This window comes from Ochlerotatus camptorhynchus, unplaced genomic scaffold (assembly GCF_037179485.1).
Source record: "Ochlerotatus camptorhynchus isolate MF236.1 unplaced genomic scaffold, CSIRO-AGI_Acam_v1.1 ptg000350l, whole genome shotgun sequence".
NCBI lineage: Eukaryota > Metazoa > Arthropoda > Insecta > Diptera > Culicidae > Ochlerotatus > Ochlerotatus camptorhynchus.
Genome location: NW_027040838.1, coordinates 593,545 through 617,757, shown reverse-complemented (window position 1 = coordinate 617,757; position 24,213 = coordinate 593,545). Strand labels below are relative to the sequence as shown.

Genomic DNA, 24,213 nt, shown 5'->3' with positions numbered 1-24,213 from the left:
TACTCTAGTATCAACACTAAATCCTCCTGAGCCACTGAACCGCACCAAATTACCTGAAAAAGCTTGGGCTGATCTTGCAATTGATTTCGTCGGCCCGTTACTATCCGGTCATAGCCTGCTTGTGATTGTGGACTACTTAAGTCGTTTCACAGAAGTGATAATCATGAAGCAAACTACGACACATTTGACTATGAAGGCTCTACATAAAACGTTTTGCCGTTTCGGAATGCCTGAGTCCATAAAGACCGATAACGGTCCCAGTTCATCAGCAATGAGCTCCAAGATTTTTGGAAACAGTTTGGCATTGAACACAGGAGAACAACACCCTATTGGCCTCAGGCGAATGGGGAAGTGGAAAGAATTGACCGTTCCATGGGAAAAAGGTTGATAATCAGTCAGGAAACGCCAGGGGCAGATTGGCAATGGGATCTCAGGACATTCGTGCTCATGCACAACTCAACACCGTCTTCTACGACAGTGATCGCCCCCTCAATCTTGATGTTCGGAAGGAAGCTGAAAGACAAGTTACCTGGCTTATTGATGAAAGGATCCCTCATCTTGGAGGATATTTATGATCGCGATCATCTGCAGAAGATGAAAGGATCGGAATATGCTGATAATCGGCGCAGGGCACAGCAGAATGATATTTCGAAAGGTGATACAGTTGTTGCAAAACGCATACAAAAGGAAAATAAGCTCTCAACGACATTCGACCCTGAGGAGTATTCTGTCGTCGCTCGAAATGGCTCAGACATAACTATAAAATCAAAGGAGTGTTGAAGGATCATTCACCGCAATGTGGCTCACTTAAAAAAGCTTTTTACAGATACTAAGGATACCGGAAACAATGATGGCGCCCTGGAAACTGAGAAGGACGTCGAGGAATCGCGACAACCATATCTGAACCGTACATCAACCCATGAAAGAGAAGCAGAAATGGAAAATATCAACCAACAGAGACTCTCGAAAACTGATACAGGTGAAGATACGAAGTTCCGTCCAAGAAGAGAGATTAAGCATCCATCGTATTTCAAAGACTACAAAATTGGTAACATTTATAAGTTTTGAGAAAGAGAGGGATGTAGTATCGGTCCTGCCTTTTATAATTAACTTGGTTTGTATAAATCTTGTAATGCACATCCCTGAGTAGTTCTATACTATGACATCCCTAAGTGAGCGCTCAACTTCCGAGCTGAACAGATGTATTTTTGCTACAGTTCTGTGGAAGTCGAACACAAGCTAATTACCAGTGCCAACTGTGTTTTTTTCTCTTTCTGCGCATCGCTGAGCCGTTACGTGTCGCTGCGCGTCCAAACGACTTCGCGATGGGCCGTCGAGAAAACACATTTCGCATAGATTTTGCGAACGTGCCGAAGAAACCGGACAATGCCAAAGTTCACAAATTCTGTGCGACCGGTGCGACCATATTGGGTCTGAAGCAAGGTGAAGTGCTACGGATTCAGAACAGCAGAACCCTCGGAGTTTCTTTCGTGAAAGTCGTCGACCTAGCGTTGGCGCAACGAATCTGTGAGGAACACGACAACAAACACGAAATTACGGTCGACGGGAAAAAATATCCGTTGAAAATCACACTGGAGGAGGGAGCAGTGAAGGTGAGGCTCTACGATTTATCCGAGGACGTGTCGGATCAAAAAATCACTGATTTTCTAGGAAGATATGGTAACGTAATCGCAATACGAGAACAACGATGCGGAACCGATATCGATTTCCCTGGCATTTCGACCGGCGTTCGTATAGCAAAAATGACGGTGAAACGAAACATCGAGTCGTGGGTCACGATCGAAGGCGAAGTGACGAATGTATCGTATTTCGGGCAGCTACAAACATGCCGACACTGCCGCGAATACATGCACATCGGGGCTACTTGCGTGCAAAATAAAAAAACTGCTCGTGCAAAAATCATACGCCAAAGCCGCAAAGCAGACGCCGTCGCAAAAAACGAGTCCAGTCGACTATAGTGCGAACCAAACCAACACAAACTCAAACCAAACCGCTTCCAATGCGAACCTAACTAAAACGACCTCGAACCAAGCTTCCCGGCCTCGGTTCGAACCAATCTCGGCCAAAGCTGTTACCATGCCACCACCAAAACAAATTCCCCAGCGTCAACAACAGAAGCTGTTACCACCAGTTCTGACCGAACAGAATTTCCCCACGTTAGCCCCTACCTCGGCTTCGATTCCCCCATCGGACAGCGGGTCGTTGACTCCCTATACAAGTCAACAACCCCCCGCTAGCGGCGGAGTGGATCGCAAAACTGCTAGTGGTAAGTCCGATGGAAACGAAACAGATTCGTCTGTAGGGTCATCCAGCGCGAATCCGAAGCCTCGCGTGGATGACGACTGCGACGACAAGCGAGATGGGAGTAACCAACCGTCCTAATGGCTGAGGTCTCCAGTTACAACCTCGCCACCATCAACATCAACAATATTACGAACGCAACGAAGATTGACGCTCTTCGAACCTTTGTACGAACACTGGAACTGGATATCGTTTTCCTCCAGGAGGTGGAGAATGAGCAACTCTCTAACTGGCTTCAACGTTATCTGCAATGTGGACCAAGCAAGGCGGGGAACGACAATCGCGCTGAAAGACCACATACAATTCTCGCATGTGGAGAAGAGCCTGGATGGTCGTCTCATCGCTTTAAGGGTGCAAAACACAAAGCTCTGCAACGTATATGCGCTATCGGGGACAGTTGTTCGTGCGGAAAGAGAAAGATTTTTCAACGGCACGATCGCGTACTACCTTCGGTACAACACTCAAAACGTCATCCTGGCTGGAGATTTTAACTGCGTGCTACGTCCGAGCGACTCAACAAGTTCCAACACAAGCCCGGCTCTCCAAGCGACCGAACGGCAGCTACAGCTTCACGATCTGTGGCTGAAATTGTACCCCACAACCCCCGCACCCACGTACATCATACACAATGCGGCATCCAGGCTCGACCGCATGTATGTCAGCGCTGGGCTTTGCGAGCATCTGCGGAGTGCTGCCACGCACGTATGCTTATTCACGGATCACAAAGCGCTAAAAGCGCGCATTTGCCTTCCCCACCTTGGCCGCGAACAAGGACGCGGTTACTGGTCCCTCCGCCCTCACCTATTAACAGCCGAGAACTTAGAGGAATTCCAAGTGCGATGGCAGTTTTGGACCGGCCAACGGAGAAATTTCCCCAGCTGGATGACATGGTGGCTCTCATGCGCGAAGCCAAAAATAAAATCTTTTTTCCGATGGAAGTCAAGTGAAGTTTTCAGGACTTTCAACGCAGAACAACAACGCCTCTACGAGCAATTACGACTCGCATATGATGGCTATTACCAGAATCCCACCATGCTGGTGACCATCAACCGCGTAAAAGCACAAATGCTCACGTTGCAGCGGCAATTTGCGCAAAACTTCATCCGCATCAACGAGACGTTTATAGCCGGCGAGAGCATATCTCGATGAACATTTCAAATGGTCCTATCTGCTTTGATCGATTCTCTTCATCGACTTTCTCTTTTCATAACCACTGCTATGCAAACAGATTTCGCGCTAATTCTACCACATAGTTTGATAAAGGAGGTTCTTATCTAGCGTCCAAAACGTCAAATACAACAGGGAAAGGTTTTGCAGCTGAGTTATTAACGAAAGAGAAAGACGATGAAGAGAATCGATCAAAGCAGATAGGACCATTTGAAATGTTCATCGAGATATCCACTTTCCATAGACGACGTAAAAAAAACAACCATAAAGCAGGGTTTAAACAGGGCAAGTCAATTGATCAACTCAGTTGAATTCAACTGAATTGATCAACTCACTTGAATTGAAAAAAGTTGAACCAGGCTCAACTTTTCAAACCAATTGAATTCAACTGAGTTGATCATTTGACTTGCCTAGTCTAAACCCAGCTTTAAGCTTCAACACAGAGTAAAGGCGACAGTGAGCATGCATAAGGGCCTATACGCGATGATCGATTCTCTTCGTCGATTTTCTCTTTTGTTAATAACTCGCTAGATTTAACGTTTCTCGGTGCGTTTGCTGTTGATTTTGATAGCCAATACAACCTGTTACTACTCTGCATTGAACAAATTCTAGAAAATTGTTTCGCTTAGCTGTAGTAATGCAAAGAGAAAATCGGTGAAGAGAATCGATCATCGCGTATTCGCCCTTATGCATGCTCACTGTCGAAGTGATTTCCACCCGCCAGTCGGGCTCGATTGAGCTTGTTTACAGCACCGCAGAGGAACGAACGAGGAGAGCAAATACAAGGCTCTCTGGAGATCGAGCAACACATGTTTCGATACTTCAGGGACCTGTACGCGGCGGAAGAGACGAGGCAGGTGGGGGAAGAAATGTTCGAAACTGAGAGAGCCGTACCCGAGAACGACGAAGCCAACGCAGCTCTAATAGATCAGTGCACGGTCCCTAACCTCACTTTTTGCTCCCTATCATTTTGCTTCTGAGTAAAAGAGATAGCAACGAATGGGAGCCAAAACAAACCACCCAAAACTGTCAAAACTTACGGGTGAGAGGAGAGTGCGGCAAATCTTCGTGAACTGATCAATGGCAGAGATCGGCATTGACGAGTTGAAAAACTCCATCCGAACGTCGCAAAAACGTAAATCACCAGGGATCGATGGTTTGCCGGTAGAGTTCTACCTAGGAACTTTCGACGTCATCTATCGAGAGCTCTACTTCGTTATTAATGAAGCTATGACGAATGAGCTCCCATCTGAATTCGCCGATGGCACTATTGTGTTGGTTAAAAAGCGAGGTGGGGATGGGACAGCAAGAGCATACCGTCCGATCAGCCTGCTCAACGTCGATTTTAAGCTGTATTCAGATCTGAGCGTGTATTAGCGGAGCGGAGCAAATTTTACGTTGGAATGAGAGAGACAACTATTACTTTTCTCCCTCTCGTACCTTCGCAAAATCTCTCTCCGCGCGTGAAATATCGCTCAGATCTGAATACACCTTTAATATCCTCTCCCGCGTGATGAAGGCCCGCCTGGAACGAGTACTGCGGATCCATCGAGTCCTGAGCGACTCTCAAAAATGCGCAAATACCGACCGTTCTATTTTCCAAGCTACACTCTCGCTCAAAGATCGTATTTCGCAGCTAATCGCGAGGAAGCAGAAGGGGAAGTTGATCTCGTTCGATCTTGACCACGCGTTCGATCGGGTCTCTCATGAGTTCCTGCATCGGACCTTGCTCTCTCTGGGCTTCGACCAGGGTTTCGTCTGTTGGCTCTCTCGAGTCGCTGCTGCCTCTTCATCACGGCTGCTAGTGAATGGGTGCCTCTCAGAGCCGTTCCGTATAGAACGGGTCCGTACGTCAGGGAGACCCGATGTCGATGCTGCTGTTCGTGCTCTATTTTCATCCCCTCCTCACACGGGTGGAGCGTGTATGCACTGGTGACCTTTGCGTTGCGTATGCTGATGACATCACGGTGATTGCCACCTCAAAACACACGATAGACCGTATTTATCAGCTGTTTGGTAGCTTCGAGATCGTATCCGGGGCAAAGCTAAATCGGCTGACGATACCAGGGCTGCAGACAAAGGAGAATGTCAAGGTACTGGGCGTTATGTTCACCAACTCAGTGCGACTGATGGTTAAACTAAACTGGGACGCTTTAGTATCGAGGATCTCGCAACTCATATGGTTGCATAACATGCGCTCCCTTTCCCTGCAGCAGAAAGTGCTACTGCTGAACATCTTCATTACAGCGAAGGTGTGGTACCTCTCGTCTGTTATTCCACCGCAATATGTGCTCACACGGCGAAGCTGACATCAACAACGGGGACTTTCCTTTTTCGTGGGCTACCCGCACGAGTCCCAATGCAGCAGTTGGCGCGCAGCAGAGAGCAGGGTGGATTGAAACTGCAACTGCCGGCGATCAAATGCAAAGCACTTCTAGTCAATCGTCACCTGCAGGAGATCGTTTCCCTTCCCTATTATCAGTCCCTTCTCGCCCAAAATATTCCTCCCCCCGCCGATCTTCCTTGCCTAAAACTTCTCTCACAGCAAATTCCCTTATTTCCACACCACATCCACACGGAAATGAAAAACTACCCAAATTTGAGTTGTTTTGACTCAACTGCGGAGTTCAGCCCAATAAGCTAATTTTGAGTATAATCGATATACCTAATTTTAGGTAAAATGCAGATACTACTTAATAGGTAGCTTTGACCGGTCTAAAAATAACTCAAATGAGAGTAAAATTTACTGACCTTTGGGAAAAAATCTCTAATAGGGTTAAAAGCTCAGGTAATATAAATTAATAATAGGGAGTTAAGCCAAATTAATAGCAAAGAATGGAATTTCGTGTCTTACTTAATTACGGCAGGTACGAGAATTTGTTCATGTCATCCAAAAACGAAACATATTTCCCTTATTTATTTATTTTTGTTTTGATTTCTTTGATATGCTCAAAATAAATAAACGCTTTCATAAAATACTTAGCAATGCAATTTTATTGTTTTTGAGAATAATGAATACAATGCAATGTAATCATTTTATTAGAGGAAGAGTTTAAACACATGAAATTAATTATGCAATGGATTTTTCAGGTACTCCTTGAAGCGATAAGACAAATCTGTAACGGTTTTGAACTTGCTTACGGTTTTTTTTGAAGCCGTTCCATTGTGCGATGTGATGTGGTGATACTGTCAGTTGGGAAAACTATTGCCGGATAAGCTGTAATGACACACAAAAAAGCAACATGAAATTTTCATCTTAATATAATGAAAACAAGTAGGGGAAAATTCGGCTTTGGCAATACCTTAACCATCGTCAGGGTGGTAAACATTCCCAGAGCACTCAAATTTGGCAAATAGATGCTCTGAAACACAATGTATCAACATGCCAACATTGAGCTCTCAAGAACGTTGTTTACCCCCTGACGATAATAGAATAAGATATTGCCGAAGCCGTCATTTTCCCTATCTCTATAATATGTTAAAACTTGAAATCGGTTTCACGAATCCAGCTGCGGTATTGTTCTAATGATAATATTTTTGGTACAAAAAAAAAACTGGTGCTCGATTTCCAGAACCGATTTCGTTTTTCGACGGGGTTTTTTGGGATCGGTTTGATAACCGAAATGAAAATTTCCACTTCGATGGGGATCTGGCTTCTTTTAGTATCTTTTAACTATATTTCAACTTACTTACCTGCTATATTTAGACGCGACACAAACAACAACCGATATTTAGCCAAAAACACTCCGAAAATCTACCGCACTCCGCACTGCATGACGCCACAAATCAAAGTGACAAATGTGCTAAAGAAAAATTTTCAACCAAATTTAAGTTTATTTTACTCAACATCGAGTTTAGCTGAAATAGTCGATAATGAGTAGTTTTGAACTTAGACAACTAGAACCTTGGTGATGTAGAAAACTAGAAAATGTCTAAGTTTATTTTTACCCAAAATTATGTTTATTCGATATACTCAATAATTGAGTAGAAATGATTTAAATGTCGATTCAAAATCAACGCAAAAGGGCACTATAATCGTTATACATACTTTTGAGTTTTTTCAACTCAACTTTTGGGTAGTTTTTTGTTTCCGTGCAACAAAACCCCTCCAGCGATCAAATCCATCGTTTCTACTTGGAACAAACTGAGCTACCCAGAGTGGAACGAAACCATCCAGGCATCAATTGGAAAAAGATCTGGATGAACATATCATCGAGAAGGCTATCGTCGAGCCAGCGTACTGATCTCTACCTGCTAGTAAACGAGAAGACGGAGCACCGTAGACTGATGAACGTCATCGGCCGTGCAAACGACCCAAACTGTCAGCACTGTGCGGTAGGAATCGAGACTTTGCAACATAAGTTTTCCGAAAGCCCTCGAGTTGCTGCAGCTTGGGCACACATCCAGCGAAAATTGACGACGACGCTCGGCGGCTGGCAGAGGCTGAGCTTCGACGATCTTGTACGGTCAATCTTGGGTAACATGACAACAGCGAGAAGAAATCAAATTTTAAAAACGTTCATTAAGTACATCAACTTTGTCAATGTGAACATTAATAATAGAATAGATGTAGGCGAGCTAGATTTCATTTTGACTCTAGAAGATAGATATATTTTTTAAATATCTTGAATATGTTATTTAAGACCTAAATAAACAATATTTAAAAAAAAAAAATCCCTACCTAAAAGAGCGCCATGACTTGTATGCTAAGAAAAGATTATAAAGTACTCCTATTTCTTCTACCTACGAGACTAGACGTGCGTGCCAAAGTATCAGTGTAATATCCGAAACGACACGATTCTACAACGCTTACCACTACACCACCGGCGCCAGCGCAGGCATCCTTGGAGACGGCTTGGAGTCCGTGTCGTTTTTGTAAACATAGGAAAACAAAACAAAAACAAGAGCTGCTACCGGGTTGCCATACAAGGCATTATTCACAAGCAAACAAAAGTCAGTTCAATGACACACGGCGAATGAGAATGACCCAAATTTGAGTTTAGTTCACTCATAATCGCCAACAGTGCAGGAACTCAGCTGTGAGTAAATTTGGCTCATGGTTAGCTGTGGAAAACCTAAAAAATCTGCCGGAAATTGACGAAAATTTTATTCAGTCTCGGAGTAGTACCAATAGACTGAGTGAATCCAATCTTTACTTTTCACAAGTTCGGGAATTTTTCCCTGAAAAATCCTGGAAAAACCTGGGAAAACATGAGGCAAATTTACTCATCGCTGAGTTCCTGCACTTTATGTGATTTATGAGTTGACTAAACTCAAATTTGGGTCGTTCTCATTTGCCATGCACACAACTGCGGCACACTGAGAAAAAAGTTGGCGCAAAATAAGTGTGTAGAGTTACTACCCCTTGGGAATTCTGAAAGAATCATTATGATAATTGAAAGTGATTTTTTTTTAATTCTGAAAAATTTGTGCTGGTAATTTTGGAAGTTTTGTTTTAGAAAATAATTTTTCCAGGCCTTCTGATTAAAACCCTCCGGTCATTCAGAATGTTTTCATCCAGGAGTTCGAAATTATTTTTTTCAGAGACTGGAAATTGAAATCCTGCCAGAATTCATTCCGGATTTCTTAAGGTATTCCTTGTACTATTCAGATAGATTTTTTTCTGGGAACTCGTAAAAGTTTCCTGCGAAGTTGATATTTTCATAAAGAATTCCTGGATTTTGTTTCGAAAAATTCTGGAGAAATTGAATCTTTTAGGAGTTCTTATTGATTATTTCCATGAATTCTGAAGGAATATCTCAAGGAGTACAACAAAGATTAATATTTATGATTTCTTCATGAAATTCTATAAGAGTTTCCCCGGAAGTTCTAAACCAATCGGTTCCGGATATTCCAGAAATTTTAAAATAAGACTATCGGAATTTTCTGATGAAGTTTCCTCCTGTTATTGGAAAACTATTCTTCCAGGATTCTGGAGGAAAAATTGCTAATAGTGTGAAATATTTTTTTCAAAAAAATTCCGGAAGTTCTAACATAATTCTTTCAAAATTTTCGGATGAAGTTTTCTCCTGGAATTGGAAAAAAATTCTTCCAGGATTCTGTAATTTTTTTTCGAAAATTCAACATAGGTTTTTTTTTAAGAATTCTGAAAAATTTGTCCCGTGAATTTTGAAAGTATTTCCGGAAGTTCTAAATTAATTGCTCCGGAATAGTCTGATGAAGTTTTGCTGGAAAAAGTGCGCGATTCAGTGAGTAAAATTTCGGATTTAGAATTCTTAACAAAAAAATTGTTCCGGGAATTTTGAAAGTATTTTGTTTTTGGAAAAGATTCCCCAGGACTTCTGATAAAAATCCTACGGTCATTCGGAAAGTTTGCATCCGGCAATTCTAAACGATTCTTTCAGAAAAATATTATGCTAAAATTGTGGACGAATTCCTTCTGGAATTCTGAAGGCATTCCTCCGATTATTAGAATTTTTTTGCATTCTCTAAAAATGTTCGACGAGGCTCAAAATTGCCAGAGGAAATAGAGCATAATTTCACAAAGATTTCATGAAGTTTTTTCAAGCATTTTGGAAACACTACATCCACTGGGATTTCTTATTATTTTTCCGTGATTTCTGGAGGAATTCCTCCATGAATAAAAAATATTCATTTAGAATTGCTTCAGAATTTCGATAGATTTCTTCCTAGATTTCTGACTGATTTCTTCATGAAAATCTGTAAGAATTTCCCCGAAAGATCGAAAGAATCGGTTCCGGACCTTCCGGAAGAAACATTTAGAGGATTCCCGAAAAACATCTTCTGGGAATTTTGAAAGTATGTTTTATTTCGGGTAATATTTTTTTCATGACTGGTGATAAAAATCCTAAACTTAAATTCTGAAAGAAGTCCTTCTGGAATTCTGAAGGCATCCCTGCGATCATACAGTTATTTTTTTTCTGGAACTTTTAAAGAATTCCTGCGAGGTTCAAAATTCCCGGAGCAATTAGCTCATCATTTTGGGAGATATTTCTGAAACTATTTCGAAAATTCTGGAAAAATTGAATCAACTGGAATTTCTTAATGATTTTTTCCATGAATTCTGGAGGAATGCCTACGGGAATTAAATTTTAAAAAAATCACAAATACTGCTGGAATTTCAAGAGATGTCTTCCTGGATTTCTGAATGAATCCCTTATGGCAGTTTTAAAATAATTCTTCCGGAATTTACAGATGAAGTTTTTTCCTGGAATTGAACCAAAATTCATTAATTGAAATGAAAATTCTGAAAGAACTCCTTCTGGAATTTGGAAGGCATTCCTGCGATAATTCAGAAAGAATTTCTCTGGGATCTCTGAAAGACTTACTGCTTTTTTAAGATTTTCAAAATACCTTTAGAATTCCCGGGGAAGTTTCTTTGATGACTCCTGGCAGAACTCTTCCAAAGGTTCTCGTGAAATGCCTCCAATATTCCGAGTGGTTTCACTTCGTTATTTGTCACCTTAAATGTTACCATAGAGGTAACTCTAAGACCATCAGGTCCCGAAGAAACGTGCTCAACTTTTTGGCTCAGTTCTGGTACTATGTTCGGTCCCAAGCTAATCGATTCACCCCTCGAAAAAAAGGAACATCTACGAACCCCTCATTTTATCTGTCAAATTTTCATAGCGAATCAAAACCTAAGAGAAGAGGTGACAATACGGGGGCGAAAATGAACCACTTTTCTGTCAAACGTGAACCAGCTCCTGATTGGCCGATTTCATGTGCGTAAGATAGAGATAGAGATAGATAAGGATAGAGATAGAGATAGAAATAAAAGAGGAAGAAGCCAATTGTCACCTCTTCCTCTTAGATCAAAACAAACATAGTGTAGTACTAGAATTTCGACTAAAATGAGGTACGTTAATCGATTTGCTTGGGACCAAAAGGCAAGTCAAGTAGTGAGCCAATTTAAAATCGTTAGTTCCCACCGGTTGATGTTTCCCTGTACAGGTGAAATAATCGATAGACCATTTACAAGATAAATTCAAACACATCCATCCTTCAAACGTCTTACTCTTTAAAACCACTAAAAAAAAACCACTTACCCACAGCCACCTCAACAGGTGCCTCCAGGCACAGCAGTCCTTCCTCGCGTGGGCAGTGCCGCAATCGAGTTCTGCTTCCTCCGCCGAAATAGCTCCGGATCGATTCCGCCTTAACCTGCTCCCTGTGCGGCCCTAGCTCCGGACAAATCAATCTTCCTTCACCCAGATCCTCCTCCTCCTCCGACTGCGAGAATGTTGCTTCACGAACGAACCGTTTTTCACCACCCCAGAGCAGCTTTTCCGCCCCATCTCCTTGGTCGCGCTCGAAAAACTCTTCGGAGCTTCCTTCCTGCCAGGGGGTCGATAAATCCGACAACTCGCTCGGATCAATTAGCATTAACTCGTTGCGATTAGATTCAGCGTCGGTGGAAGGGGAGGAAGTGGCCGTTGTTGGGCTGAAGCCGTGTCGATGATTGTTTTTCCGATGGCTACTGGAGGAGGAGGAGGTGGGGGCTCTGACCGATGGATGCCCTTGCCGTTGATGGTTCTTATCGGTCGTCGTCGTCGTCGTCGTTCGAGGTTTTCTTCTCGAAGTGGAAACAACGGTTGCAGCTTGGAATTTAATTGAGCTGATTTGATTGACGTAAATATTCGATGAGCTTGTCAGTCTGTGAAATGGGGTTAAAGAGAAGACACGGACGGCGATGGCCAGGCCAAATTAGTGAATGGATCGCATCAATTATCTTCGGTTCGAAGTTTTGTGGAAAAATTGGAATTTTTTCTCCGGGAAATTCAAGGGAATGACGGACGGGTTAATCGAATTTGAAATCCGACTCGGAGGTTAGATTTCCGATAAGCAGAAAATCAGGGCGCGGTAATGTGTTGGATCTGCATTTGATGCAAAATGGTGTTGCAATCATTGTAACACGCATAGCTAGTCATCAACATGGTCCTCACGAGACAAATCTGCATAATTTTCCGTTCTGAATTGATGGCAACAGGAGCGGATTTGGGTTGTACAGGGAAGGGGGCGCTCGATAGGTTAATATGACTTATAAGTAGGTTAGACATGATTGAACTAAATTTGATATCCTTTAATCTAGTGCATCGGTTGTAGCACAACCATAGAAGTAACTCTAAGACCAGAAGGTCTCGAAGAAACGTGCTCAACTTTTTGGCTCACCTCTGGTACTCTCATCGGTCCCAAGCCTAATCGATGCACCCCTCGAAACATAGGAAAATCCACGTTTTATCTGTCAAACTTTCATAGCGAATCAAAACAAACATAGTGTAGTACTAGAATTGCGACTAGAATGATTCACGTTCTTCGATTTACTTGGGACCGATAGGCTAGTCCAGTGTGAGCCAATTTAAAATCGTTAGTTTCCACCGGTTGGTACAACAATGTTTGCAATAGGTATGGTGGAAGGTCTACCGGACTGACTTTTGAAAGGCTGATTCACCGTACTGACTTCCCAAAAGAAGGTCCACCGAACTGGCTTTCGAAAGCAAGGTCCATCGGACTGACTTCCGAAAGGAATGACCACCGGACTGACTTCCAAAATGAATGTCCGATGGACCTAATGGAAGGAAAGTCCACCGGACTGACTTCCGAAAAGAAAGTTCGATGGACCTTATGAAAGAAGGTTCATCGAACTGACTTTCGAAAGGAAGGTCCACCGAACTGACTTTCGAAAGGAAGGTCCACTGAACTGACTTTCGAAAGGAAGGTCCACTGAACTGACTTCCGAAAGGAAGGTCTATCGGACTGACTTCCGAAAGGAAGGTCCACTGGCCTGACTTCCGAAAGGAATGTCCGATGGAAATTTTGAAAGAAGTTCAAGGTCCACCGGACTTACTTCCGAAAGTAAGGATAACCGGACTGACTTCCCAAAACAAGGTCCACCGAACTGACCTCCGAAAGGAAGGTCCATCGGACTGACTTTCGAAAGGAAGGTTTACCGGACTGACTTCTGAAAGGAAGGTCCACCGGAATGACTTCCGAAAGGAATGACCACCGGACTGACTTCCAAAATGAATGTCCGATGGACCTAATGGAAGGAAAGTCCACCGGACTGACTTCCGAAAAGAAAGTTCGATTGACCTTATTAAAGAAGGTTCATCGGACTGACTTTCGAAAGGAAGGTCCACCGAACTGACTTTCGAAAGGAAGGTCCACTGGACTGACTTCCGAAAGGAATGTCCGATGGACGTTTTGAAAGAAGTTCCATCGGACTGACTTTCGAAAGCAAGGTCCACCGGACTTACTTCCGAAAGTAAGGACCACCGGACTGACTTCCCAAAACAAGGTCCACCGAACTGACTTCCAAAAGGAAGGTCCATCGGACTGACTTCTGAAAGGAAGGTCCACCGGAATTACTTCCGAAAGGAAGGTCCATCGGACTGACTTCTGAAAGGAAGGTCCACCGGACTGACTTACGAAAGGAAGGTTCATCGGAATGACTCCCGAAAGGAAGGTCCACCGGAATGTCTTCCGAAAGGAAGGTCCACCGGAATGACTTCTGAAAGGAAGGCCTACCGCACTGACTTCCGAAAGGGATGCCCGATGGCCCTTTTGAAAGAAGTTTCATCGAACTGACTCTCAAAAGAAAAGTCCACCGTACTATTCAAGTTCTACTTTTCAAGAATTTCTTCCTCCTTCGACTGTGACCCCTCGTAGAAACCCCTAGCTCCACCAATGTGCGCAAATCAATTCAAATCCCATTCCACCGGAGACCAGCAGGGATCATCACCAGTGGGTCGTCCACGTCCTCCGAGTGATGACCGCAATGTCACCACTGGCAGTTTCCTGAGAACTGACACCGCCGAATCGCATCCCCATCGAATGCCTGACACGCCATCTATTGTTATCGTGAATGACTACACACAAGTCAATATTGGCTATAATTGATGGCCGTTATTGGGTTGGATGACCACACGCATTCCCCCTCGCCACGCTTTTAACCCTAATCTTCCATTTATGCAAGCTTGAATAGTAGGCGGTGGCGGCGGTGGCGGCGGTGGCGATGGTGGCATAAACTGTCATCTGCATACATCTACATCCATAATGGGGTGATAATGTGCGTCGTCGTCAGTGCAGTTCAGGGCGGCAGAGCTGCAGTCAAATGCGGTCCGGTCTCAATTAGTAATTGAAATTTGATTGATTTGCATTTGCACTGATGCTGATGGTATTAAATGCCACTGTGCGGACGTCGGTTCGGAGTGATGACTTAAGTGCTACACTTGAAAGCTTAAAAATGGCCCTAACACGATTTCAATTTACCAACCTCGTTGACTTGACGACGACGCTTTCGTTTCGCTCCCCATTAGCGATGCTTACAACGGAAGAGCATTCCAAATCCATCGGAACAGCAGCTCGTATCTTGTAAATCGCAAATCTGACGAGGGGAAGGGGATGATTTAGTAGAGGCACTTGGTTAGTGGGATTCGCCACAAAAAAACCCTACCTCTTCAGCTGCGTTTCCCGCGAATGGGCTCGTGAAGGACGAATTCCGCCGCCAAAGTGGGAATGGTGATAATTGTCGAAATAGGATTGAGGTCTACGGCGATAGGCACCGTTTGCGCCGTTGATTGCCGACGATTGATGGCGCCATCGATAGCGGCCACCAGCAACATGACCGACGGACGTTGTCCGAGGATTAGTGGAGGTTAATTGCAGTTTCCTTCTAGCTGCGCGGAAATCAGCATCATCTTCATTCGTGTGGCTGAAGTGGTTCGGAAAATGCTGCTTTCCATTGTTCATTTTACGAGCCCAGGCAGGATGGACCATCTTCGAATTGATGCTGATGCGATTGGTTTGGGAGAAGGATGTGAATTTGTGGATGACGGGATCTGAAAAAAAAGAGTTCGAAGTTATTGAAACTGAATTCTGTATAGGTTATGAAAATTCTTTCATTTAGTTTCACTTTCCTGGGTGAATATTCTTGTATTTAAAAAAAAAACAGTCAACTCTCCATATCTCAATGTTCTATAATATAGATATGTGAATACTTTTTTTTCATACGTCGATGGTAACCTCGGTCCCTCAAACAATCTAGTAGGCTAATGTTATTCTATATCTCGTGGGTTCATGTCCTTGGGTACGAAAGTGACCCCGTTGGCTTCGTACCACTCCCGGACAACATTTGAATAGTGGCACTAAGCTAGATCCAGCCAGAAGATCGTAAGGTCCTCGTGTTGCTTCAACAGAGGAAACAGACGCTTCTTTAAACACTCCTTGAAGTGGATCAACCCTTTTACAGTCCCGGTAGTCACGAACGGCGCACTCCGTTTGCCACATGAGCAGATCCAACTTGTACTGGGCGGTGAAGAACAGTAGCCCCGGAAGCTGCCGGAAGTCTTCATCCATGATGAAACAATCAGGCAGTCCCTCCCGGTCTTTGGCGAAATACTTGGACAGATTCAACGGTTTGGCCACATCCCTGACCGAAGCATTGGGATTCCGCTTAAACGCTTTCACGACACGCTTGTGATCCTGATCACTAATAGAACATCCATTCCGACCGCATTTCTCCTTCCGTTCGATGCTCAGAGTTTCGTAGTAACGTTTAATCACACGACTCACCGTTGACTGCACGATTCCGAGTTGTTTTCCAATGTCCCGATGAGAGAGTTGAGGATTTTCCAGGTGCTTGCGCAAAATCAATTCGCGACATTGCTTTTCGGGTGACAACGCCAGTTTTTCCAACATTCGAAAAACTGACAGCGATAAAAATACAGTGTAAACAATACACTCTAAACTACTTCTACCCAAATTTTGAAGAGAAAATACCCAATGGGTAATTTTCTACAGCATTTTTATTCCGTGATGCAACTTGATGTGGGACACCATTTACACAAAAATTAGGGAAACTTCTTTAGAGTTTCTGAGACTTTTGCAGAAATTCAGAGAAGTTTGTAAAAAGTCGGAAAAAATTCGTAGAAGCGGGAACTTCGTATAAGAACTCCAGGGTAATTTGAATATCTTTCACCGTATTATATACCTCAAAATGGATTATAAGTGAAACGCAACAACTCTTTGAACATGTTTGGGCAGGTTTTTTTTCCACTGAGAACATCGTGCAGGTCTTGGTTGATCCAGTAGATCAAATAGGCTGAACTCCTGGACAATTTGGAGAACCTAGAAAATCTTATACACAAGGAATTGAAACGTAAATTATGTGCATGATCGCTATGAACCTGTTTGGAGTTGTTTCATGATTAAAGGCATTGTATCAGCCATTGTTGATCTGGTAGATCATTTGATCTGAACTCCTGGATAATTTTGAGAATCTTGAGCATCTTGAATACATCAAAATTTATTATAAGTGATGCGTAAAAACTACATGAATATGTTTGGGAAGGTGTCGTCACTGAGGACATCTCGCAGGTCTTGGATGATCCAGTAACTCAAATAGTCTGAACTCCTGAACAATTTGGAGTACTTATTTGGATTAGATTAATATTTGAATTGGATTTGGATTAGGCTTTATGTTGCATTTCGATAGTATTTAAATAGGATTTGGATAGGATTCGAATAAGATTGGATTCATATTGACTTAAGGTTCAATTAGGATAAGACTTGGATACGATTGAACCGAGATTGAAACTTAATTGAAATGGTTTTAATTTTGAATTGGATTTGGATTAGCTTTATGTTGGGTTTTGATGGTATTTGAATTGGAACTGATTCATTGTTGAATTTGGATTGGATTGGATTTTAATGGGATTAAGATTGGATTAGGATTAGCTTAAACAAGGATTACATTTGGATTAGATTAAACATAGATAGGGTTCTATAAAATTTGAACGGAATTTAATTGAAATGGCATATGGCAGTTTCGTATTGATTGTTGCTGGTACTATCTTCGGTCCCAAGCTAATCGATTCACCCCTCGAAACATAGGAAAATCCACTAACCCCCCATTTTATCTGTCTGTTTCATAGCGAATCAAAACAAACATTGTGTAGTACTAGAATTTCGACTAGAATGGGGTACGTTAATCGATTTGCTTGGGACAAATAGACTAGTCAAGTAGTGAGCCAATTTAAAATCATTAGTTTCCACCGGTTGGTTTTATTGTTGAGTTGGATTTGGATAGGCTTTATGTTGAGTTTGGATTAGATTGTATTTTTATGGGATTAAGACTGAATTTTATTCATTTTATTTAAAATTTATTTAAATTGGATTTGGATTAGGGTTTATGTTGGATTTCGATTGTATGTGTATAGGATTCTCATAGTATTAGAATAATATTGGAATAGGATTGGCGTAAGGTTTAGTAAGGATTGGTTTTGATTTGGTCTGAACGTAGATTGAAACATAATTCAAATGGTCTAAGATTTGAATTGGATTTGGATTGGATTTGGATTGGATTTGGATTGGATTTGGATTGGATTTGGATTGGATTTGGATTGGATTTGGATTGGATTTGGATTGGATTTGGATTGGATTTGGATTGGATTTGGATTGGATTTGGATTGGATTTGGATTGGATTTGGATTGGATTTGGATTGGATTTGGATTGGATTTGGATTGGATTTGGATTGGATTTGGATTGGATTTGGATTGGATTTGGATTGGATTTGGATTGGATTTGAATTGGATTTGGATTGGATTTGGATTGGATTTGGATTGGATTTGGATTGGATTTGAATTGGATTTGGATTGGATTTGGATTGGATTTGGATTGGATTTGGATTGGATTTGGATTGGATTTGGATTGGATTTGGATTGGATTTGGATTGGATTTGGATTGGATTTGGATTGGATTTGGATTGGATTTGGATTGGATTTGGATTGGATTTGGATTGGATTTGGATTGGATTTGGATTGGATTTGGATTGGATTTGGATTGGATTTGGATTGGATTTGGATTGGATTTGGATTGGATTTGGATTGGATTTGGATTGGATTTGGATTGGATTTGGATTGGATTTGGATTGGATTTGGATTGGATTTGGATTGGATTTGGATTGGATTTGGATTGGATTTGGATTGGATTTGGATTGGATTTGGATTGGATTTGGATTGGATTTGGATTGGATTTGGATTGGATTTGGATTGGATTTGGATTGGATTTGGATTGGATTTGGATTGGATTTGGATTGGATTGGATTTGGTTGGATTGGATTTGGATTGGATTTGGATTGGATTTGGATTGGATTTGGATTGGATTTGGATTGGATTTGGATTGGATTTGGATTGGATTTGGATTGGATTTGGATTGGATTTGGATTGGATTTGGATTGGATTTGGATTGGATTTGGATTGGATTTGGATTGGATTTGGATTTGGATTGGATTTGGATTGGAATAGTTTTATTTTTGAGTTGGGTTTGGTTTGGTTATGGATCGGATTAAACGAAGATTGAATTTTGATTGGATTAAATTTGGATTAAATTTAGGTTGGATTTCGATCAGATTTGAAAAGGAATGGGATAAAATTTTTATTGTATTTGGATAGGCTTTAACTTGGCTTTATGTTTTATTTAGGTTGCATTTAGGTCGAATAACGTTTGGCTTGATTTTAGCTTGACCTAGATTCGAATTGGTTTTGATTTGGACTAGGATTGGATGTGAATTGGCGTTGGGTCAGATTGGAATTTTATTAGGATTGGATATAGAATCGATTTGGATTGGAATTATATTGGAATATTATAGAAATTAAATTGAATTGATACTTGATTAAGGTTGGTTTTGGATTGGTATTGGATTGAATTATGATTGGATTTGCATTGTATTTACATTGTTGAGTTTGGATTGGATCGCACTTTTATGGGATTAAGACTGAATTTTGATTGGCTTGAGGTTGGATATGGATTGGATTTTGATTGCTTTTGGCTTGGATTGAACTTAGATTGAATTTGGATTGGTTTAAACAAAGATTAAATTTGGATTGGGTTTAATAAAATTGAAATGGAATTCGATTGAAACAGTATAAGATTTGAATTGAATTTGAAATAGGTTAAGCTTTGCTTCATGATGGATTTAAAGAGAGTAAGATCGGTTATTGGATTATAATAAGAATTGAATTGGATTAGTTAATATTTCAATTTGATTGGGATTAGGCCTTATGTTGGATTTCGATTGAATTTATATCGGTTATTGAAAGCTCTAAAATAAGATTGGATTGGTATTAATATAAGGTTGAGTTAGGAATGGTATTGGATGGAATAGCTTCAATCCCATCCAAAACCAATTGTTGAGGCCTTACCTATCGTTTTGAACGACAGGTCCGACAAGAAGTAGATCGTTCAACGAATAGCCCGATGCTGTCTTACACGATGCATCAAACACTACTCTCGTCTTCGTGGTGGCACTCGAGAGCTTGAATACGGGACAATCCGGAAATCTTTTTGGGAAATTCGGAATCCATTGCCGAACGTCGATTCCTCAGTTTGGAACGCCGACTCGAACGTGATCCCAGCACTAAATTCTCTTACGATGTACCGTCAGATGATTCTCCACAAGGTTACTTATTCCCTGCCGCTGCGGAACCAGTTGCCAAGAACTTCTACGTCGATGACTTTCTGTCAGGTGCCGATGATGTCGAGTCAGCCATCCAAATTCGACGTGAAGTATCAGCAATGCTTGATTTTTCTCATCCCAATGAAGAAGTGGGCTTCGAACTCCGTCGAAGTCCTTGAAGATATTCCACCAGAAAATCGATCTATCCAGCCATGGCACGACCTGCAAGATCCACAATCCGTCAGCACTCTCGGTCTAATATGGGAACCCGGGACTGACATCTTTCGGTTCAAGGTACAGTTACCTCTTCCGGCTGCTGTTCTCCTCAAACCTTCGATCCGTTGGGACTTGTGGGTCCCTCTGACAACGAATGCTATGATTGGGACCAACCTTTGCCTCCAAAACTGCAGCAAGAGTGGAAAGAGTTCCACACTAACATCGACCTGCTTCGTGAAGTTCGAGTTCCTCGATTTGCTTCCATCATTGGTGCAGTCAGCATCGAGCTTCATTTCTTCGCTGATGCGGCAGACAAGGCCTACGGAACGTGTTGCTATATTCGGCCCAATCTATCCTAAAAGTATCCGTGAAACTGCTGGTCTCCAAGTCGAAAGTTTCGCCCCTAGCAGCACGCCATACGATAGCCCGACTGGAGTTATGCGCAGCTCATCTTTCCACGCAGCTGTACAAGAAAGTCGCTTCGTCGTTGAAAACGGTTCCACCTGCTTTCTTCTGGTCGGACTCGACCACCGTGATACAGTGGCTCCGATCATCACCTGGACGTTGGAAAACGTTTGTAGCCAACCGTGTGAGCCAAATCCAATCTGCTACTCCAGTCGATAAGTGGAATCGCGTAGCTGTTTCCGACAATCCCGCTGACGACATATCCAGAGGATTGGATCCAACCGAACTTCTCCACAAGGCAAGGTGGTGGAATGGTCCATCCTGGTTAAAGGTTCCACCTGAGCTTTGGCCTGCAGGAGCGCTCCCTACGAAAGAAACAGCAGAAGTGTCCCATCGTAGCGATGACGGCCATCCAAAGCACATTCCACGAAGATTTGTTCTCCAAATACTCCAGCTTTTCCAAGCTTCGCCGTACGGTCGCATTGTGGTTGCGATTTCTGCAAGCTCTTCGTGACCATGCAATTCTTCGTCGTTCGAATGCAATCAATCCAGGTGTGCTCAAAAGGTCAACTAAGTCATGCCAGCCACTCAACTCCGACGAACTGCACTCGGCTGACCGAGTCCTTTGTCGACTAGCGCAGCTGGATAACTTCCAAGAAGAACGGAACGATCTTGTCGCTCGTACAAACGTAACGAAATCGAGTTCGTTGAAGTGGTTGAAGCCCTACGTTAATGAATTTGGATTGATCCGCGTCGGAGGACGCCTCGGCAATGCCGAACTACCTGAGTCTACCAAGCACCCTATCATCCTAAGCGCCAAACAGCCGTTAGCCAGCATGCTCGCTGTGCACTGTCACAAAACGTTGCTTCACACTGGTCCACAATTGATGTTGGCTACCCTCCGGCAGAAATTTTGGATTCTGGGCGGACGAAACCTCGTCAGACGCACGTACCATGAAAGCATCACTTGCTTCCGTAGCAAGCCAAAATTGATTCAGCAAACTGTAGCAGATCTACCAGCATCCCGTGTCATTCCGACGCGTCCTTTCTCTGTCTGTGGCGTATGTCAAATCGGCAGTCCGGAAGCGAGGTCCAACGAAGGTGTATGTGGCAATTTTCATCTGCTTTTCCACACGATCCGTCCACATTGAGCTTGTGAGCGATCTTAAGTCTGCCGCATTCGTCGCCGCACTGCGTCGCTTAATAGCTCGAAGGGGGAAGATTACCGAGCTGCACTCCGATAACGCCACGACCTTCAAAGGAGCTTCACACGCCTTGCATCGAGTGTACCAAATGCTGAAGCAGGACGCCACTGACCGAAATCATATCCTTTCCTGGTGCGCAAACCACGAGGTCCGGTGGAAGTTCATTCCGCCACGTGCGCCTCAATTTGGAGGCCTCTGGGAGGCTGCGGTGAAGTCCGCGACGACCCACCTCCTCAAGGAAATTGGCATTACGAATCTTGCCTACTAGGACATGCTCACCTTACTACCGCAGGTTGAGATGTGCCTCAATTCGCGACCATGAACGCCCCTGTCCTCAGAACCATCGGACCTGGAAGCCCTGACACCCGGTCACTTCCTGGTAGGTTCCAACCTCCAATCCGTTCCCGAAGCAACATTGGTCAACATTCCCGAAAACCGGCTCAACCATTGGGAACAAACCCAGCGCCACCTTCAACGAATCTGGGCACGTTGGTACCCGGAATACCTCCAGCAGCTGCAATCCAGGGCTGTTCAAGGCTGCAAATCACCTAGCAAAATCGAGATCGGACGGCTTGCCGTGATCAAGGACGATTGCCTACCACCCGCTCAATGGCCTCTCGGCAAAATTGTGAAGGTCCATCCTGGGAAAGACGAGATCGTCAGAGTGGTTACGCTGAAGACTGCCTCCTCGGACAATGTCGTGCGACCCGTCGCGCGGATTGCCTTGCTACCAATACCCAACGATCAGTCCGATGCAACAGTCGGAGACCATTAGAGCAGTACCAAACTGGCTCGAGGCTCATGTCAGTAGAAACCAGGTAATTACCATTCCAATAAATCTAATCCACCCGTATTATCTACCTGGTCTTCTTTTTGTTTTCGGCTGACGGCAACGAAGTCAACGCACTCAATCTATCTACTGCATCGCCGCTGTTAAGATCAACCGATTGAACAGAGAGTCGAGCAAACAGTCTTCTCAGGCGACGCAGATACCACTAGCAAGAGAAGATGCATAATTCAAGTGATTGAGTGAACTAGTATTAGTGTTGAAATGATAGGGCTATTTCAAAGGTGGCCGGAATGTTGAGGCCTTACCGTAAACCTTAATCTAAATTATACACTTAAGTCAAAGATTGCCAAACCTACGCTAAAGCTACGGCTTATATACTTAAAGATGCATGTATGATAACAGATAACAGAGAGAATACCATTGTAAAAACACAAGTATTACACTTGATCACCCGATCGATGAGAGGTCAGTGGTGTCAATCCGATCAAAACAATCAGTCAAAACTCAACTCACAGCGTGAATACACGGTCGATTGTGCACGACAAAACGAAACACAAATTTTCTTGATCCTAGGTCCGAAAGTGGGTTTTTAGTGCTTGTCCACGACTTTAGTGCAAAGTGGGAAAGCAGAAGATTATTTAATTCCCAACGGTGTGCGATCGATGTGTGCTAGTCTTGCACTCTAGTGAAAGAGCGAAGATAGAAAAAATAAGTGCAGTTAGTGTAGCCATTCTACTGGCCCTTGTACACCAATCCTAACTCAACCTTAAGTCTTTCTGAGGCATAAAATCTCTGATCACGCCTCCCTTCGGAAGGGAAGTAAAGCCGTTGGTTCCCAGTCCATAAGTTGATGGGTCGATAGGTTGGGTTCAGGTTTGGGGGCTACCTCCCTGACGTCGGTAGCATTGGTACTCAGTACGGAAAACAAATCAAGGAAAAAAAAAATCCTATCAAAATCCGATATGGTTATAATTCGTGATATAAAATTTGAATTGGATTTCGATTGGCTTCATGTTGGATTTTGATAGGATTTGGATTGGGTTTGAATAAGGTACAGTTTTGTTTTTGAGTTGATTTTGATTGTCTTTAGGTTCGCTTTATGTTGAGTTTGGATTAGATTTTATTTGTATTAAAGTATGATTAAATTTGGATTGGCTTTAGGTCAATCTACGAAAAATCTTTTTTTCATCTCTTGCATCTTAACCCATCTTCTCGCATCGCTCTCCACCTTTTTGCAGGAAATCTTGAAAATCATAATCAATCATGTTTCTATCTATTAAGCGCGAGTGCATCTCACAACAGCAAAGCAAAAAAATTCATGTATCTTAGATAGAGTCGCCCCCCTCGGTTTAGATCGAGGGGGACGACTCTATTTATCTACGATGCAGAAAAGATTGTTTTTAGCTGCATGCACGCTGAGTAGATAGAAGGAAGATTTATGTCGATTTTGAAGATTTCCTGCCAAAAGATGAAGCGCGATGCAAGTAGATGCGAGAAATGAAAGATGATTTTTCGAAGATTGATTCGCTAGTGTGAGATTTTTTGAGTATCTAGAATTGAGATTTAGATGTGTCGCCCCCCTCTGTTTAGATTGAATTTGGATTGTAATTTTATAGGAGTGATAAGAAAATTTAATTTGAATTATACTTGAGTTAGGTTGGGTTTGGAT

At 42.8% G+C, this 24,213-nt stretch overlaps 2 protein-coding genes across 2 annotated transcripts in view; both read right to left on the bottom strand.

The window, feature by feature from the left end:
* Nucleotides 1-15,004, bottom strand: part of LOC135709115 (uncharacterized) — a 44,204-nt gene extending 29,200 nt beyond the window's left edge. The window contains exons 1-3 of the mRNA XM_065231317.1: nt 14,927-15,004; nt 14,747-14,857; nt 11,520-12,127 (exon numbers count right to left, since the gene is read on the bottom strand). Coding sequence (XP_065087389.1) covers nt 11,520-12,127; nt 14,747-14,823 — 685 coding nt within the window. The 5' untranslated portion in view covers nt 14,824-14,857; nt 14,927-15,004. The remainder of the gene's footprint in view (nt 1-11,519; nt 12,128-14,746; nt 14,858-14,926) is intronic.
* LOC135709127 (uncharacterized) overlaps nt 14,923-24,213 on the bottom strand; it is a 30,353-nt gene continuing 21,062 nt past the window's right edge. Inside the window, exon 5 of the mRNA XM_065231332.1 lies at nt 14,923-15,311. Within this exon, the coding sequence (XP_065087404.1) occupies nt 14,923-15,311 (389 nt within the window). The remainder of the gene's footprint in view (nt 15,312-24,213) is intronic.